Source organism: Podarcis raffonei, chromosome 5, assembly GCF_027172205.1.
Source record: "Podarcis raffonei isolate rPodRaf1 chromosome 5, rPodRaf1.pri, whole genome shotgun sequence".
Lineage (NCBI taxonomy): Eukaryota > Metazoa > Chordata > Lepidosauria > Squamata > Lacertidae > Podarcis > Podarcis raffonei.
Genome location: NC_070606.1, coordinates 26,156,825 through 26,175,953, shown reverse-complemented (window position 1 = coordinate 26,175,953; position 19,129 = coordinate 26,156,825). Strand labels below are relative to the sequence as shown.

At 42.2% G+C, this 19,129-nt stretch overlaps 1 protein-coding gene across 4 annotated transcripts in view; it reads right to left on the bottom strand.

The window, feature by feature from the left end:
* Positions 1-19,129, bottom strand: part of GRID1 (glutamate ionotropic receptor delta type subunit 1) — a 709,085-nt gene that overhangs the window by 23,927 nt on the left and 666,029 nt on the right. For all 4 annotated transcript variants that reach the window (XM_053388290.1, XM_053388291.1, XM_053388292.1 and 1 more), the window contains exon 14: positions 5-171. In XM_053388290.1, coding sequence (XP_053244265.1) covers positions 5-171 — 167 coding nt within the window. The remainder of the gene's footprint in view (positions 1-4; positions 172-19,129) is intronic.

Genomic DNA, 19,129 nt, shown 5'->3' with positions numbered 1-19,129 from the left:
TTACCTTTGGGAGAAGAGATCCCTGTATGGACTGCCATGCTGGAGCGCTATCCCATATCCTTTGCTGCTGATGCTGTTTCCAATGACTGTCACGGAACACTCATCGTCCGTCAATGCCGCGTACTCCACTACTGCAACGTCCCACAAGAATGCGTAGTTGCCTTTCTTTGCCTGTAAAAACAAGGAACAAAACTTTCAGGCACATCTTTAACTTTGATAGAATGTTATCATTCTCTTTCAAAAGCTATCCGTTTTTGAACAGAGAATTCTTTTTTACTCATTTTAATAGATATATTTTTTTCTGTTTTACAACTTAGAGTACTCATTTAAACATCTTTAAAATACCAGTGACTTCCCTTCTTCTCTTTCCGTGGTTCATTTTGCATATCATAAATCCCTGCATGTTTTACAAAAACTAAACCATTCAGTATTCCATTATTACATCCATCAAAACTTATTTACACTGTTGAATTTATATTACTGCTGCCAATGTTTTCAAGTGTACACAATCCCCCCCCATATATTCAATAAACGTTTTCCATTTTTCTCCAAACATATGTTCTTCTTGTTCTCTTATTCTATATCTTAAGTCTGCAACCTGCGCATATTCTGTCAGCTTAAGTTGTCATTCTTCTTTAGTTGTGACCTCACTCATTTTCCATTTTTGAGCTTATGAAACACAGGCCACAGTAGTGGCGTACATGCATTTTAAGAAGGCCTTAAAATCACCAAATACATTTTGCCAGACCCAGGTCTTCTCAAATTCACCTCTATTTTCACTATGGGTGTAACATTTAGTGGTAACATACCTGTATATGAAATCCCCCCCCCAAAAAAAGCCATAAGAAATTTCCCAAGATCAACACTCTTTTAACTTCTCCTTAATTTCCAATCTATGTTTAAGCTAAGGAGAACTATCAATTCAAAGTTGCTTCAAATTTCACTTGGGGGGGGGGGAGGCTCACAAATTAATGTGGCTTACGTAAAATTTCATGGCGAGTTCCCGCCCACCCCCCAGGGGAAATAAAGACACATGACACAATTATTAAGGTTAATGGGCTAAATAAAGCCACACCTTTATTGGTTACAGGTGATGAGTGGTATTGGCTTAGGCATTGGTCCTAACTGACTATATCTGGCTTCAACCCATCCGCTTGAAGTCCGGGAAGGGTTAACCACCAGTAGGGGGGGTCCTGCTGATGCACATCAACTAGGAACTCCCCCGGGGTCACCGATAGGGGGCGTGCCTTAGGCCCTCACCTCCATAGGCTTCGGACAGGACCACGCCCCCCGGAATCCTTTATCAGACTACCCTTCAATATGCGGGGCAGGTGATGGCGCTTCGTCCCCTCTTCCAGTTACAGAACTATACCAATGCCTAACCGCCAATACCCAGAAAATTGTGACCATTTGCTACAAGGTAGGCGAAAACCAAGGGGCTGGTGCCAATTTGCCAAGTGGAAAAATTCCTACCAGGCCCCTCAACAGTGACCAATCAAGGTCCATAGCAAGGTCAAGGAACAAAAACCTTAAAGGGCGGGAGGGTGGGAAAACAGGAACAGCTGGTAGGCAGGAAAAGAGGGAGATCCCCGGCTGCGCCTGCGTTAAATAGGGCAGGCCATGCCCCCCGGAGCCAGCCGATTGGCTCGCCAGGGGGTGATGCGGCTGGAGATTCCCCCAATTACGCGGGGGCTGGGCTCCAGTCGAAGCGCTTGGTGGGGCCATGACGCCCGCAATCCCACCTCCTCTGCAGGGCAGAAGTGGCTTTCCAATGCAGAAGGACTCCTAAAATTCACCTCAAGTTTTACTTTGGGGAAAATTCCATATCAATGTCATATTCATACATCAATGTGTTTTTCAAAGAAATTTGGGATGACTTGCCGAAATCTCTCTTTGTGTGAAACAGTAACACAGTAAGTGAAAGACAGAGCAAATTATGTCTTGTCAAAGACATCTAGTTCGTGTATCGAAAGTGGCCCCTAAAGACCGTTTCATCAAACCAATTATGTCTAGCTGGCTTGAATAAAAGTAGCCACTATGAGGGAGAGATGAGAGCCACAACCTTCCAAGATAATGTTAAAAAAAAGGGTATGCCCCCCCACCCATACCTTCTACATATGAGTAACTTGCAAGAACTGTTTAAGTGCCCTGCTAAATTAAGTGAAGGATCTTGTAAGTATGTGATGGCTAGTAGATGGATGAGCTACTTATTGTAAGCCTTCCCTCTGCCCATGCAACTAACCTTAGATCTGGGATTGGTGCTAGGGCAGCATTCTTGCCTATCATATGGGGTAGGAGGAGTCCTTACAGAGCATATATAAAGGGACTCCTTTGGTTCAGATAACTCCCTGATTCCGAAGGCTTATCTACAGGGGCAGCAGAGTTTCCTGGAGCCTTAAAAACCAGGCTTAGTGGGCTTCACTGTAATTTGGGGAAAAACACCCAAGATCTTGAGGGTGAGTTGTAAACTTACTGAAAATAGAGGTGCTATTTGAAAATAGCAAGTGAAACTAAAACTTACAAGTCTGTTTGGGGTCAGTTTTATTATTTGGGTCAATTCTCCCAATTGCTTTTCCGCAGAGATGTGGCGGCTGACTACCATCCATATCTGAAATCCATCATTATAAGCTGAGAGGGAGCTTTCTGAAAATAAGCAAGCTTCCTGCATCCTCTCTCTCTCTCACACACACACAACTCCTTCAAAATACCATCTAAGAATGCCAAGCCAATTTGGAATTGAGCCAAGGCTAGTTCACCCGTCACTACCTGGAAGGTGCGGGAAGTGTAAATGTTTTATATTTACACTTCGTTAAAATTAATAGATTCAATAACGCTCTTTAATTCTTCATTAAATTTTGTGGTGTGCTTTTTTCCTGTTACAAAGTAAAACTTTTCCGGTGAAAGAATGAAACAAGCCTCATTTTATTTCAGAAAAGAGTAGCGTGCTTCAACTATCAGAAGTTTAGTTATTCTAAGGAAGCTTTTCTCTTGTGACATCGTAGGCTAAAGGAACCGAATTCTCCCACGAGTTTCACTTGTGGCTAATATTTACTTATATTAGTACACACCTACACATCTCTCGTCCGCAAATGTCAGCTCTAATTGGGATTCCAAACAGTGACTGCATGCTGTGCGCATGAGGAATGTAAATCATTTTCGTTAACATAAGATGTAAGAAATGTCTCTGGATGGGAATTCAGGGAGAAGAAACCCGATCGCTTTGCTTGGTTAAAGTAATCATTGACTTCCTAATACATTTAAGTAATATGTTTTTAAGTCTCCAGTGAATGTACAAAGCACAGTGGAACAGATGGGCTGGTGAATTTAATGCAAATAAATGAGTAATCATAAATGCAGGCTCCCAAGCTATTAAAAGGAAGTTTAGATCATTTCTGTTTTCTCATCAGGTTCAGGGAAGCAATAATTTTGAATGTGTAATTAAATAAGAACAAACCCCCCCCCCCCCCGCAAAAAAGGCATATGGATGTTTCTTTTTCTTTTGGGTGGTTTTTTCTCTCTTGCATATGGTTCTGCAAATTTACATCAGGAATTGGGGACCAAATTAGTTGTTATTGTAATCACATGCCAAGTGCTAAAACTGCTGCTATATGAATCAGTCTCTTTAACATGCAGTAGAAGCCACACAGTGTCCTGACATCACACAACACAAGGCATCTCCTTGATTCCACTTGCTGATGACAGGCAAGCACAGAAATTTGACCTATGAGACAGGTTCTGTTAGTCATTGCAGGGGAACCAGATGCACAGCACCTGTCTTTACCATAATGTTCAGATTGGCTCTTACTATGATTTAATCATTTAATTTCCTTTCCCCAAGAAACTCTGGGAAATGTAGTTCTGTGCAGTGCGTCAGAAGACTCCAAAAGAGAACTGTCAGTCCACTCACTCACGGAACCACTGTTTTTAAAATTCATTGGCGAAAAACCATATCAGTAAAAACCAATATAAAACCAGAATATCTTTGCCACCTCCCTCCCTCCTGAGGCATCTGATCAAGGCCTGTATTTTAAAATGAGCTTAAAGATATATTTGCAAATGTTTCATGCCAGCCAGAAACCAGCTGGCTAAGTACTTTTTTTCAGTTGTTTATCTTTCTGCTCTCCTGGACAAGGGTCCCCCTGATTTATAGCAGTAGCAGGAGACAAGTTTCTCAAAGTTGTAAAAAGGAATTACAGGCTGGGAGCAAATGTTACACTGACCCTACATATTATAGAATACAATCAAGCTGCAAAAACACTAATTAAGAGTTGGTAAATAGTAAGATTTATTGTTTAACAGAAAATAATACCATGTGCCTCCCATCAGACAAAGAGCCATATTTTCCTAAGGTTTAAGAACTAATAGGAAAAGCTGTTACGAAAAAGGAGCAATGCAGAAGCGAGCTCCAGATGGCTGGAATGGTAAACAGGAAGCTGTTGTTTTGGGACTGTACCGTGGGAACCAGGGACGGTCTATTCGGTGCACTGAGCACCGGATGTTAGCTCAGAGTGGCACATGACCCTGTACTGGAAGTACATGGGTGGAGTTATTCTCTCTCTGCAGTTGGGATGAGAGAGTACAGACATGTTTTCTCTGTACTGCTGGAAAGACAGGAATAAAAGTATGTAAATATATTTCTGTCTGTCTCTTCCCCCCCCCCCGGCGATGGGAGGGGGAGGAATGGTGTGTTCTTCTTCACGTTGGGAAGAATCGCCGATTGGAGACCTCCCCTGGTCTTGCCGGGAGTCGCAGACAGGAGGTCAACAAGGATTCAAGCCGGGCACCTGGAGGGTGGCCAAATTCCTCTGAACTTCGCTGGCTCTGCTGGCTTGAATCAACAAAAGCAGCTGGCTGGGAAAGGGCCTTTTCCTTCTAAAAAGCTATTTATGTTATGTATGATATTTGTTGGCTTAATGTAATAGACAAAGGATTTAGAAAGTAAGAAATGTTAGATTCTTATGTTAGATTCTTATTTCATTGATGGTGTGTGAGAATGTGAACCCAAGATTTCTGTTTAGATAGAACTTAATACCACGAGCCACTTGTTTTAGTCATTTGTTTTGAAATGCAGGGGCAACAGGGGCAAAAGGTGATCTGGTAATTAAGGTGCCTTGTCGAGGCAAATGTAAGATATATGGCTACTTGTCTGCCATTTATGGATAGAAGGAAATATAGTTCTTTGTCTCCCATAAAAGGTAATAGGAAATGGGTGTATCTTTTATGATTGGTTCTAGCAAACAGCCAATAGGAATTTCAACCAGGCTGATTGGACAGAGGCAGCCAAAGGAGGAGCAAGGGGACTGGGTTGAGGAAATATAAGTGCTGGCCATCAGGGCTGGAGGGGGCAGAGTTTTGGTAACCATATACCACTGTGCCTATCATTTATTTGTCTGACAAATTATTATTTTAATTTCTCTATTGCTGCGTTGAATATTTCATTCCAGCTAAGCGTTAACCACAAGCAGGGTACTACACTCCCTCTCTCTCTCCCTCTCCCCCCCCCGTACAGTGGTACCTCGGGTTATATACGCTTCAGGTTACATACGCTTCAGGTTACAGACTCTGCTAACCCAGAAATCATGCTTCAGGTTAAGAGCTTTGCTTCAGGATGAGAACAGAAATCGTGCTCTGGCAGCGCAGTGGCAGCAGGAGGCCCCATTACCTAAAGTGGTGCTTCAGGTTAAGAACAGTTTCAGGTTAAGAACGGACCTCTGGAACAAATTAAGTACATAACCAGAGGTACCACTGTAGAGGAAAATCCCATTCCAGCTGTTTATCATCTTCCACCTTTAACCAACAGCAAATCTTTTTTGGGTCATTGACCCTTGGTCAACCCTCCAGGTCCCTCATTCCAGTGGTGGGTGTGGCCACCCCAAACTCTTGTGCATGCACACACACTTAGAGCCATGCAGATTAGCTGAGGGGGAGGGTTTATCAACCCCTTTCTGCTCATCAAATGATAGATCTGATGACTGAGGAGGGGGGTGATTTGCATCTGCTTTAGGGTGCCCACCCCAGGACTATCCCTCCTCCCCACCCCACCCCACCCCACTAGCTGGCACCACCAAAATTGGTAGGATCTTAAAGGGAAGCAGGAAAAAATGGGGGAGGGGTGAACTAAGGATTAGCAACTTTGTTTTAGAGATCTAGGCAAACGGTAATTAGACTACCTTCCCTTAAAGATGCTTGGTCACAAATATTTGCTGAACACTTTGATGGCATTTCAAAAGATAAAAGTGAGGAGTGAAAAAATGACAGAATGTTGAAAACAAAATCAGGTTCTTAGCCTTTAAACAGGGAAGTAAAGCTGTCAAGTATTTGGTCTTGAAACACCTACTGAATCAAAGGTGGTCCTTGTTAAATATCACGGAGAGAACAAGAAGGCCAGACCAGGAGTCCCAAAAAGCAAAACCAAGATGAAAACTGTTCAGTCTTGATGCAGTATATATGACATACACTTCCGTTTAATTCTATGTTTGTGCATGGAATTGTGACAAGATAATTGCTAATGGCATAAACATGAATGCACCAACAGAACAATGTAATATCCGGGTGGTCATCTGAAGCCTCCCTGCTAAGCCAAGGAGCCTTTATGGCTGAGCATCAGTGCCTGCGTGTCTTCCTTGTCACCCCAGCCTGATGGATCTGAAACACATCTGGAACTGGGACAACTTGTTGCAGGAAGAAGGTGACATGCTACTTCTTTCCCTGAGCAAAATGGTCAAGGTTTCCACAGCTATATCCTCTGAACCTGACAAGAGTGGCTAATACTGATAAAGTTGTGAGGAACAGACAATAGCAGTACTATTTGTCTAGAAAAAGACGTGCCAGAACTCACCATGAACACCTCCCTTGTTTTCTTATAATGGCAATGGCACCCACCTGAGAGGTGCCAAGACTGAGTTCTGGCTGAAATGAGCAGACCTGGGCAAAAGTGTCCACTGTTGTCCAAAGCTTTAGGAACATTGGAAGCTCATTACTGACCACACTGACTGGCTTTTTCAAAACAGGGAATATTCCCAGCCCTCCCTGGAGAAGCCAGGGATCAAACCTGGGGCCTTTTTCATGCAAAGCAGATGCTCTACCACTGGACTTACAGCCCTTCCCTCTGGCGACTATCACATTTCCCTTTGGGCAAATGCGATATTTGCCAGATCTGCAGTCTAAGAGATCACCACCGCACTTTTATAGCTTACAGCGTGTATGCACCCCTCTGCATCTCACTGTGGTTTTGCCCCTAGCCTATTGTGCCGGAGAGCAAATGGCAACACAGCAGAGGAGAGGCAGGCACAAGTATAGGCTGTAGAGAGCCAATGTGGTGTAGTGGTTAAGAGCGGTAGTCTCATAATCTGGGGAACCGGGTTCGTGTCTCCGCTCCTCCACATGCAGCTGCTGGGTGACCTTGGGCAGCTTCTCTGAAGTCTCTCAGCCCCACTCACCTCACAGAGTGTTTGTTGTGGGGGAGGAAGGGAAAGGAGAATGTTAGCCGCTTTGAGACTCCTTAAAGGGAGTGAAAGGCGGGATATCAAATCCAAACTCTTCTTCAAAACTCTTCTTCTGTAGACCATCCTACTCCTTTTTTTGTATTATTATTATTATCTTTATTGCATTTTAAAAAATTACAGAGAAAGCATGAATTAAACTTTACTTCCAAATATTCAAAAAGAAAAAGAAAAAAACCCACAAAAAATAAAAAGTATAAAAAATAAAAAAGATAAATAATAATAAAAAAAGAATTAGAGAAGTACACAAAATTGTTCAAAGGATACAAACAGTAATTTGAATATTCTATACGCCAGGTTCTCAGAAAGAAATTACATTTGTAATCCTTCTTTTCTTTCTCTCTTTACAGTCACTTTCTTTCTGTTCCGGAAAACTAGTTTGAATCCCTGCTATATTAGTTGACTTCCCTCTATCTCTTTGCTGCTTCAACACTACTCTTAAGTGACAAATATTCTGTATTCATTTATTAAAATCAGTTTTTTCTATTATATCTGTGAGATTAATCTAAGCACAACCAAGTATTGTTTTTGGAACCATACTTTATCAGGTAGTTTTTAAAGCAATCCCATTCCTTTTTTAACTTGTCGCCTGAGTGATCTCTTGTAAGTTCTGTCATTTTGGCTAGTTTGAGGTACAATACTCTCACAACTTTAATTGCCACTCGTCTTTTGTTGGTATCAACTCACTTTTCCAGTATGTTGCTATAGCGTGTTCTCCTTCATGGAGAGCACGTGTTGCGGTGGGGGCCAACAAGACACTCCAAAGTTGTGGGGCGGGCTAATTGATCATTGGCCACTGTTGTGATTTGTTGGGAAGAAGTTAATGTTGCCATTTTGTGATTGACAGCCAGAAATGTTAAAACTCCCTGCACGAAGCGTAGAGCTTCCTCTTTTCGCTCCGTGCATCGGATTGCCCGTCCCCCCCCCATATTTAGGGTTGTTCGCATTGACTTTGCTATGCCTGTCATGGGATCGTCTGCTCTTGGGGCTGGGGCCCGGTAGGAATTTTGTCCATCTGGCTGATTGGCTGGTGCCATTTGGTTTTTGCTTACTGCGTAGCAAATCGTCACAACTTGTAAGGTTGCGGTTAGGCACTGGTTTATGGTTTGGTTGGTTGAGGGGCATGGATTGGCTGTGCCTGCCCCTCTAATGCTGCTGCTGCAAGGGTATTCCGTTAAAGGAATACAGGGGCTCACCATTGCTTTTGTCCGAACCCTGTCAAGGGGCTAAGGCCATGCAAGAGCCCCTGGTTGCATTTGGGGAGGGCTGAGGGCAGGTTCCCTGCTCCGTCGCTATCCCCAAAATGTATTCCCCTTTTCTGACTTTCGCAGGCTTGCAAAATGTCAGTCTGTCCCCACTGAGGGCAGATAGTCGCAACCAATGCCTAAGCAACCACTCACATTTTTTGTATTTTAATAAAGCTGTGGCCAAAATTATGCCAAAAACCTTAAACAAAAATTCCGTGTGATGTGTGAGTTATTTGGGGTGGCTTGGGGACCTCGACACGCAGTAGCATTCTAGCCACTGTTGTCACGTAAAGAAACATTCTTTTATTTTCATTTGGGATGCTTATTGTTAGAATGCCTAATATGAAAGCTTCAGGTTTCTTTAAAAATGTGTGTTTTAGCATTTTTTTAGTTCCTCATAGATCATGTCCCCTTTTTTTTATTATTTGGGGACATGCCCACCACCTGTGGAATAGACCGTGCTATTCCTATCCGGGTGTGCCACAAACCCCTCTTAGTCTGCCAGTGGTGTCCTAGAATTTGGCCACCTATAGCTTTGGGTGATAAATAGGCCCAGTCCTGCCTATGAACCACTAGCATAGCATGGCTTTAGTTGTGTTATTTCTAAATAGAGACAAAACCAGGAGCAAATGTAACCTGAGAGACAAGGTTGCACCAGACATGTTTACTTCATCTATTTTGTATCTGTCTCTTGCTTCAGGGCTTTTACTGTCACCAGCTCTCTTGAGCCTGCAATCTGCTGACAGGAATGATAGTCCCTATCTACAGTATGCCTCCTATTTGCACCATAGGTGCTTGGGGAAATATTATCATCCACAGGCATTCCATTTCCATTACAAGCCAATGCCCGGAGAAGAATACTGCTGTTCCAGCCTCTGCCGTACCAGCTGAATGTGTCCTAGGCGGAATGTCTCCCTTTCGTTCTCAGAAGCTTTCCAGCCTGCGTCTCAAAACAAGGAAGCCGTGAGGTTGTCCTCTCTCTTCCTGTCTTATAGCACTGCAGTACTGAGGGCTGCACTGAGAATATGGCAGAGAAACAAAATAGACCACAATCCAGCACAATAAACACAGTTAAGCCCCTTTAAATCCACAGGTTTAAGTGCGCCTAACTCTGTGCTGGATTGCAGCCATTAAGCTTACTGGCCCCTTCAATATCAATAACGAAGGTTTTAGCTTATAAAGGACTCTAGCCTGCACAATAAAAATAGATCATTTTCAACTATCCTCTGCCACTTTAACATTAAACAGAAGATTGCGACCATAATTTTAGATGTCTTTACTACTGCTCTACCAAAATGTCGCAAGAACAACATCTGGAGTAAAATTCATAGCTACTTCTCTAGGTAAAACATTCAAGGAACTTAGACAGAAGTCATAAAGTTTCAGTAAACATTTTAGTCAATAAGGGATTAGGACAGGTCTGTTGAAAGAGGGTGTGGGGGTGCAGATGTACCAAGCCCACAGACAGCAAAAGCATCAGACTCTGAGCTTTTATTTATTTTTTAAAGTAAGCTGATTGGTCTCCTGTAAAGGAGGTTAAGAATCAAAATGTGCTGGCAGATGAACCAGTATGGCCGTTCCTGCCTTTCAGTGCTTTTTGCCAGAGTGAAATAAGAACTGTGATTGACAAGTGAGGTGTTTGGATACCAGGAAACAGGAAATCCTGAGGTCATAAACAGCTGCAATATTCCTCACCCCCACACTTTTATTTATCCTTTTCTATTTCTTGGAATTTCTACAGTTTGAGATCCAATACTCCCTAAAAGTGTGTGTGTGTCCCCAGCTGGATGTCACCCATCCCTTCACTCCAAAATTTGAAAAAATATATATGCAAAGATGCTTAGACAACTCCAGGCACTTATTAAAAACTCAGTGTATGGTTAGCTTACAGTGCAATGGTATACATGTCTATTCAAAAATAAGTATCTGTGTGTTTAATGGGGTTCATAGTGAGAGGATCTTTTGTGCACAGCAAACTGGGAGCTCAGTTGAACACAAGTGGGTCTTATGCATTCAAAAATGGGATAATTAGGCCAGATGAAGGTTGGTTTAAGCACTGGAGCTGTACTACTTTTCAGGGTAGAGGGGAGACCCAGAAAAAGTCCCTTTATAGTCGAATGATGCATCACTCTGTTTAAAGGAAGCAAAATATGATTACAAGTAGCCATTTTATTCCTCCTTCTATGGCTATATCCTGCAAAAGAGGGTACAAATTTGCATATGACATATGCATGCAAATTTTATGTGCATTTTTTTCAGCAAGTGTAGCAAAGAGCCCAATCCACAGTATATTGGGCCCAGAAAATCCTGTTCACACCCCTAAATAAGGGTTTCTCATGTCCCCTATGTCAATTTTTCAGACACACAGAGAAAACACCTCTCTTTCCTCAGTTAGCAGTGTGGTAGGCATGAAGAAGACATTCTCATTCCCCCGCTTTGAAATTGAAAGTTCTTAGGTATTTATATTTTAGATTCTGCAAATTATCACCTTTTGATCAAATGTGTGCCTGCATGTTACTGTTTGATTGGATGTGACAGGAAGACAGCCTAATGTGCAAAGGGGGGAAAGGGAAGGGGTGTTTTATTGATAAAAACGTCAGATAAATGGGAAAAAAGCATACGGTATTTCATATAGTTTCCGCTAGAAATTTCTGAAATGACATCAAAAGGCATAAAATGCCACCTCAAATACTTAAGGCTGAAGCAGTAATTTATAAAACAAAATTACTTGGAAGTCAAGAAGCAAATTCACTGCTTAAATCCATACAGAATATGGAACCTCATGGGGAAAGTGCTGGATTTGTGAGATATTGGCATCCAAGAGCCCCACCCCCAAAAAGAAAGGTACTAAATAAATTTGCTACTTCTTAACTGCTTTCAAATGAATGATGTGTGAAATCCCAAAAACCCTTGAATTTCTCTTTATCAGAAAAAAATAATGCTGAACAATTGTATCAGCTAGATTTCACACTAATATTTTTGAACTCATGCGTAAACTAAAGAATTAGCTTTAGTACAGTAATTATGACTATTTAATATGAGTACTAAATAGCAATTATATAGAATATTTCCCCATAGATTATGTCTGTAATTCCTATAACAACCTTGTTATTACCTCTGTATTGCAGATGGGGAGCCAAGGCTAAAAGGTAGTGGGTTGCCTAAGACTTCCCTAGTGAGCATCTGATTAAAACAGTATTTGAATCAGAAACCTTGTGGCTCACATATGCTTATGTCCTTTTTCAATACAGAACATCAGCTCTCTTCTCTCTAAAGGTGTTCCTTAGTATATCTGTGGGCTTCACCTGTATGCCCACCCTAAAAACTGCAGTGGGTTGTGGGGGGGGGGACTCTACCCTCCCTAATAGTAAAACGATTCAGACAACCAAACAAACTCTAAAGCACCTACCAAGGCAAACTTGAAGTTGCAAGGCTTATACAATGAGGCAAAACCTTTTAAACCTGCTAGATTACCTGAAAAAACAACAACATATTGCTCAAATTTACCTAAAGCTTCCAGAAACATACTTTGTAAAGTTCATTTCACAAAACTGCTAAGGAAACTGAATGTTATGAGCCTGAGAGATAAAGTAGTGGATTACGACATCGGAACAACAGTGACATTTTAAAAGGACAATAGAAAGCACATGAATTAGTGATCATGTGCAAACTGTTTAGGTCAGTCTTGCGATTAGGCAGAATGAGGCAACTGCGTCAGGTGGCAGATTCTGGAAGTAGGGAGTGGACCGGAGGACAAAGCGAAGTGTGCCCCATAACTGCTGCCTTCAGCTATGGTGGACGATGCTGTCCTATCTCCTAAATGGAAGAAAGATTGAACTGCTGAGCTAGTCGACTTCTGCATGTGTCATGGGAGCACGAAGCAAAACACCTTTGGCCAGCCCTGCAAATTGCCACTGAGATGAGTGTGGAATTTTTCTTCGTTTCTCATTGTCAAGTAATTTTATTTTATAAGGTGGCATTTCATGCCTTTTCCTTCTATTATCTGATGTAATTTCACAACTCCCTGGTAGAAACAGCATGAAAGGTGCTTCTTCCCATTTGTCTGTGCATGATTTATTTATTTTTTTGGCAGATATTTACTTTTCTAATATAAATGTCTCTTCACACTGATGACTGTCTTGTGTCTAATTAACAGGTAAAGTGTGGGGATTGGATTCGTACGACAACTTTTAGGTCTTTAACGCCTGCCCATGCCTTTAAGAAAATGGCAGTTCATTGCAAGCAGCTTAGTCCAATGAAAATATAAGAAATCTTGCTTTTTATAGTTAACATTTCAGATTAGTCTCCACTAAAGTCCAATGGCATGTCAAGTTTCCATCCATGGAAACATCTCCCCTGTTGCTTCCATTTGCTAATGCTAATTTATGTTTGAAAATATATATAATGTCTAGGCATTGTATTTGACACAAACAACTTCTCTGTTTTAACCAAAGCACTCAGTGAACCATGAAGAAAATATAATATGAGCATTATATTTTATTTGAAAATGTTATTAAACATTAAGCCTGGCTTATGCCAGGGTTTAATCATGGGGCACCTAAGTCAGCCAGGTATTAGAATGGAACTACATTGCCGTTCAAGCTTTGGGGCTAAGCAGACCGAGTTACGCAATTTTAAAAAGCCATTTGTGCCAGAAAATTAAGCATCAGACTTAATTTGACAATATTATCATATACATTTAAATAACTTTCCAATTCTACAGGGAATCCCAAAATGGAATGCATTGGTATTCAACCAGTTTGCCCGTGTGACATTGAAACATGAATGTTAAATAAATCTATCCATAATAAATGGATGTTTATGCAATAGGTTATAAAATATGTATCTTTATATTCTTATCCATGCATTCAGCATCCGACATAATAGATGGATGTTAAATGGTGACATACGCATATGAAGATTGCAGCTGAACTCTTTGCACCCAACAAAGGGTATACATAGCATCTGAGGCTGTATGTGTGCAGTTCTGTAAAAGCAACTGTAATCCTATTACCAGCTGTTTGCCACGAAAGGGGGGCAGTATATTCAGTCCTTGAAGAATAGGACTGAGGAATCAAAAACGAAAGTTCCTGTGTAGCTAGGGCAATGCGTGCAAAACCCTGATTCCATACACATATAGCTTTTAGCCGTTTTGGGGTCTGAGCTGCCTGTGACATTGTTGCACCTTAAGGCAGCGTGTAATCTAGATCTTTTCCATAAGGTTCCTAAGCAGATGTGCATTATACTGCTTCCGCATGGCTTTTGCAGTGCAGGACATTCGAGGAAAACCAGCTTTGTTCTTTCTCCTATTTCGGTAGCTTCAGAGGCAAAAAACCACACACACCAAGGGTTCAGTAATGAGAAAATGAGCTGAAAAGTCTGAAACTAATGCACCTGACCCAGAAAGACCACAGCTAATTAAAACAATACCCCTAGGCAGAAGATGGCAAAGCAGACAGCAAGTGAACTAATCAGGGGGCATGTGAGTATCAGGGCATGATCTAAAGCTCATTAAAGTCAATGGAAGTTTCTAACCAAGTTCAATGGTGCAAGAATCAAATTCATGATGCAGAACACGTTCAGTAGCACAAGACATACATTACAAACTCACTCTCCCAAGCAGAACCCCAAGGACAAAGCCTTCCACTTCAGGGCTATGACATGTGAAGGATGTGCATCTCAATTTGATTTAACTGACATGTGATGTGTCATGTGCTCCTCCTTCACTCACTGGGGAAGATTTCTCCACATAAGCTCATGGCTCCAATCACATGCCGTTCCCTGTCTGACAGCCAGCAAAAGATAACCACGAGATAAGGAACACTTGACTTTGAGTCGCTGCACCATCTAGTCTACTACACCGGAGTTATTTCCCACTTCCGAACAGGGGGGAAACTACGGTTGCCACTGCGTTTTGCCCAAAGCGAATGGGATTTATGGTGTTCTGCAGGCAAAACAGCAGAGATATTTCCAGGAAAGCCAAAAGAGGTTTCAGTGGGCTCACTTCTCCCCAGGTTGTTGCCCATATTTCAAAGCAAAATTTGAAGTTAATCAGATCTAAGAGATATTGAGAGAAAGCAAAACAGTTCTGATAAAACTATTTAAATTTCTCTAAGGCAGGTTGGTACATCTTTAGACTCAATGGGGGGGTTTGTGCCCAATTATGGGGGGCTGAAGAAATGAACGAAGGGTCGCTTCAATAGAGATTTCATGGGAAGTAGTAAGTGACTTGAGAGATATCTTAGTACAACGCTGGTGATGGCTCATTGCCCAGCCGTTTGTTTGTTTGTTCAACTTTTATTGATTCCCACCCCCACCCCACCCCCTGCTGTGTGAGTGTTCACTCTTTCTAAACTGATGTTTATGGAAAAGTGACAAAAAGGTGAAGGAAATGTTAAATGTGCTACTGTTGTATATACCATTTTTAAAAAATTGAAGTAAGCTGATCTTGCAAAAGTCTCCTACTGTAAAAATAGATATATATTTTTTTCCAATAGGACAATGACAGCTATAGCACTGAGAAGCATTATCATGGATGGAGTGAGATGTGTGATAGATAAGGCTGGGAATGACTGCCTAGGGGGTATTACATTTTTAAAATCCCTGATGTTAGATCGATATAGCTGCTCAAACACAACTGAAGTCACAGGGCTCTAGAAGAATGGCAGTACTTCTGGGATGTGTCAGATATTTACCTCTGTTTTCTGCCCATCAAAATCTTTTAAGCAACATAAGTAGGTGGTCTGGGTTTTGACTTTTCATCATTTCCCCCCCCCCCAAAAAAAATGAAAAACGTGTTAGTCACTGATGTAATTTCTGCCCATTTGTATTTAGAGGAAAAACCTGAAGTGAAAAGTGATGCCAACCTTTACCTTTGGTACATGGGACAAACGATTGACTAATTCAGAGGATTTAATGATCCAGTGTTTCTCAAACTTGGGTCCCCATCTGTTGTTGGACTACAACTCCCATCAACCCTAGCTAGCAGGACGAGTAGTCAGGAATGATGGGAGTTGCAGTGCAACAACAGCTGGGCTGGGGACCCAAATTTGGGTCAAGCAGGAAGTAAGTGTGTTCAATTCACAGAATTTTTTAGTAAGCAAGATGTGTTAGAGGACGATACGTGAAATTTCAAACTTCTCTGTATTTTGGAAGGAGCCTAACAATTTTGACAACTTCATCAATGAACAAGTCCCAAGTGCTCGCTTTCTGTGTGTGTGGAGGGGGAGAATATGAATGAAAGATATTTCCTTGAGGGTTTCTGTTGTTCAAATACTTAGGACACTCCAAGTTGTGCAGTATGGATTCCATTTCTTAAATTTCTCTATTTGGCATTTGGGAATTATGAAAGAAAGCAGCAGTGAAAATCTCAAGTTTTGGGGGTCTTTTGGGCAAGTCGTTTTCATTGGGCTGCCCTCTCTGAATAGGCCCATCTTGTCTCCTTTGCTGGTGTTACTGCTGCCCATTTACTTGCCTTCCCCCCAGTGCCCATATGAAACCACCTGCCAGAGAGAGCAAGAGGGCAAGTCATACTGAGATTACAGTTGCTGGAGACTGAAGGGAGAGTCCTCTTCTGGGCTTCCCACAGGAACCTTGCTGACCACTATGAGAACACCTTGCCAGACTCGATAGACCATTGGCCTGATCCTGCAGGCTTCTCTTATGTTCTCATTGCTTCTTTTCTTCCTTGCTCACTCTGAAAGTGAACAGCCCTGAACAGCAAGGAGGAGAAGCAACAGGACCAGTAGATTCTAGGGACAGGCAATGGGAATAAAATAATAATAATAATAATAATAATAATAATAATAATAATAATAATAATTCAATGCCTAGCAATGCTGACCTCTGACACCAGCTCTGCATAGCTGTCAGACAAATGTTAAGGGCTTTCTCCTTAAACTAAATAATCTCACTGCTCCTATAATTATGTGGAACATAATGCCTACGGATACTGGAAGCAAGAAAACAGAGGAAAGGACATCCTTAGAGAGCTTTATATTGCCTACCATCTACCTGCATTTTGAGTAGAAGCATCTGCACTGGAATCTAAACCTTATACACAAATTGCATTTTTCATTTCTTTTTGGTGAGTCTACATTAATGCAATATAATGACGGAGCGTGCTTTAGTTCTCACACTCACCCTTGATATGGTAAATTCCCTACAATGTGACTTTTGCCTGTGATTTTCATGTGGAGAAATTTCTTTTGAGCGCACACAGTGTGAGGAGCTCTGCGCTTTGCTGTGCCCTGCAGAATGACAGCTTTCCGTGGCTTCCCAAAGACATGGCAAATCTCTGATCTCAGCAAGTTGGGGGCACATTCAGGAGAGATTATCACATGGAAATAAAAGGTGAAAGTCACATTGTAGCAACTTTTCAACATCAAAAAATGAATGTGACAATCAGGCTTTCGAGAGGAGGTGAGGCGGGGGAGAGAAAGGCAGTGTTAGGTTGCATTTCTTTGTCCTGTTGATTTCAGCAGAATTTTTGCTCACATAGCATGCAGTGCTAGAGGTTAAATTCAATTGCTCGGGGGGGGGGGGAGTGTTTCCAGAAAATTACTGAAATTTTAGCAGAAGAGACATTAGCACAAGGGAAGAGTGATGCCATGGTACGGCTAAGATGTTTTCACTGTTTTGCACTTGTGCCACATTCTCTGCATCTGTTGTCTAGTACTACCAAGTAGAAGAAGAAGAAGAAGAAGAAGAGTTTAGATTTGATATCCCGCCTTTCACTCCCTTTTAAGGAGTCTCAAAGCGGCTAACATTCTCCTTTCCCTTCCTCCCCCACAACAAACACTCTGTGAGGTGAGTGGGGCTGAGAGACTTCAAAGAAGTGTGACTGGCCCAAGGTCACCCAGCAGCTGCATGTGGAGGAGCGGAGACGCGAACCCGGTTCCCCAGATTACGAGACTACCGCTCTTAACCACTACACCACACTGGCTCTTCCAGTGGCATCTATCCTCCATTCATACTGATATATAAGGCACAGGAGAAATTAGGAAGTACACATATAACAAGGGTCTCCAAGTTGCCACAGGGATAGAAGTCAGATGGTTCCTCTTTTGTTGCTCTAGTCTGAACACATCCCTTTGCCTTCTGGCATATAGACAAAATGTGCCAGCTTTGAGCTGACACTTAAAATAAATAATGCAACAAAAGTACAGGGTTCAGGATGAGGTTTCCAGTCACCTCTGATCGTTGAACCCAATAACTGCCACTTGAATCTAGCAACAGCAACAAAGGTTTGAAGGCATTTAAAATTATGTGAGCGTATATGGTAGAGGAGATATAATAATAATAATAATAATAATAATAATAATAATAATAATTATACTCCACCCTCCCCGACCAGAGCCAGGCTCAGGGTGGCTAACACCAGTAAAATCACAATAAAAACATAATGGGGGGGAGAGAAAGGGGGGAAAACCAATTTAAAATACAGGTTAAAATACAATTTAAAATGCAGCCTCATTTTAATAGTAGCCCATAGATCAAAACCATAAGGGGAAGGAAACATAAGGGTCAGACTGAGTGCAATCCAAAGACCAGGCAGAACAGCCCTGCGGAAAGATGTCAAGTTCCGCAGGGCCCTAGTATCTTGTGACAGAGCATTCCACCAAGTCAGGGCCAGTACTGAAAAGGCCCTGGCCCTAGTTGAGACCAATCTAACCAATCTATGGGGGAAGGAATGCATGACTGAGTGGAATTACATCTCCAAAACCAACAAAAGTTGTATGGATGGGTGAATGCATAATGACATTTGACTTGGACACCTGAAGCAGCTATACAATGCAGCCTAACTGCAAACCCAGTTGCATGAAACAATAAGCACCAAGACAGGAGTTGAGATATACATCCAAATGCATACTATGGTATCAGTGAAGATAAGCAATCCTTGCTACACCATGTTCTGCATAGGTTGGGAATAGAGTGAGCAGGCCAGTCAAAGCCCTGGTCCCACGATGATAATGATAATGACTTAAATTTGTATATTGCCCTATGCCCACAGGTCTCAGGGCAATTAGCCTCTTATTCCCTTAAAGGTAAAGGTAAAGGGACCCCCGACCATTAGGTCCAGTCGTGGCCGACTCTGGGGTTGCGGCGCTCATCTCGCTTTACTGGCCGAGGGAGCTGGCCAGCATGACTAAGCCGCTTCTTGCGAACCAGAGCAGCGCACGGAAACACCGTTTACCTTCCTGCCGGAGTGGTACCTATTTATTTACTTGCACTTTGACATGCTTTCGAATTGCTAGGTTGGCAGGAGCTGGGACCGAGCAACGGGAGATTACCCCGTTGCGGGGATTCGAACCGCTGACCTTCTGATCGGCACGTCCTTGGCTCTGTGGTTTAGACCACAGCACCACCCACGTCCCTAAT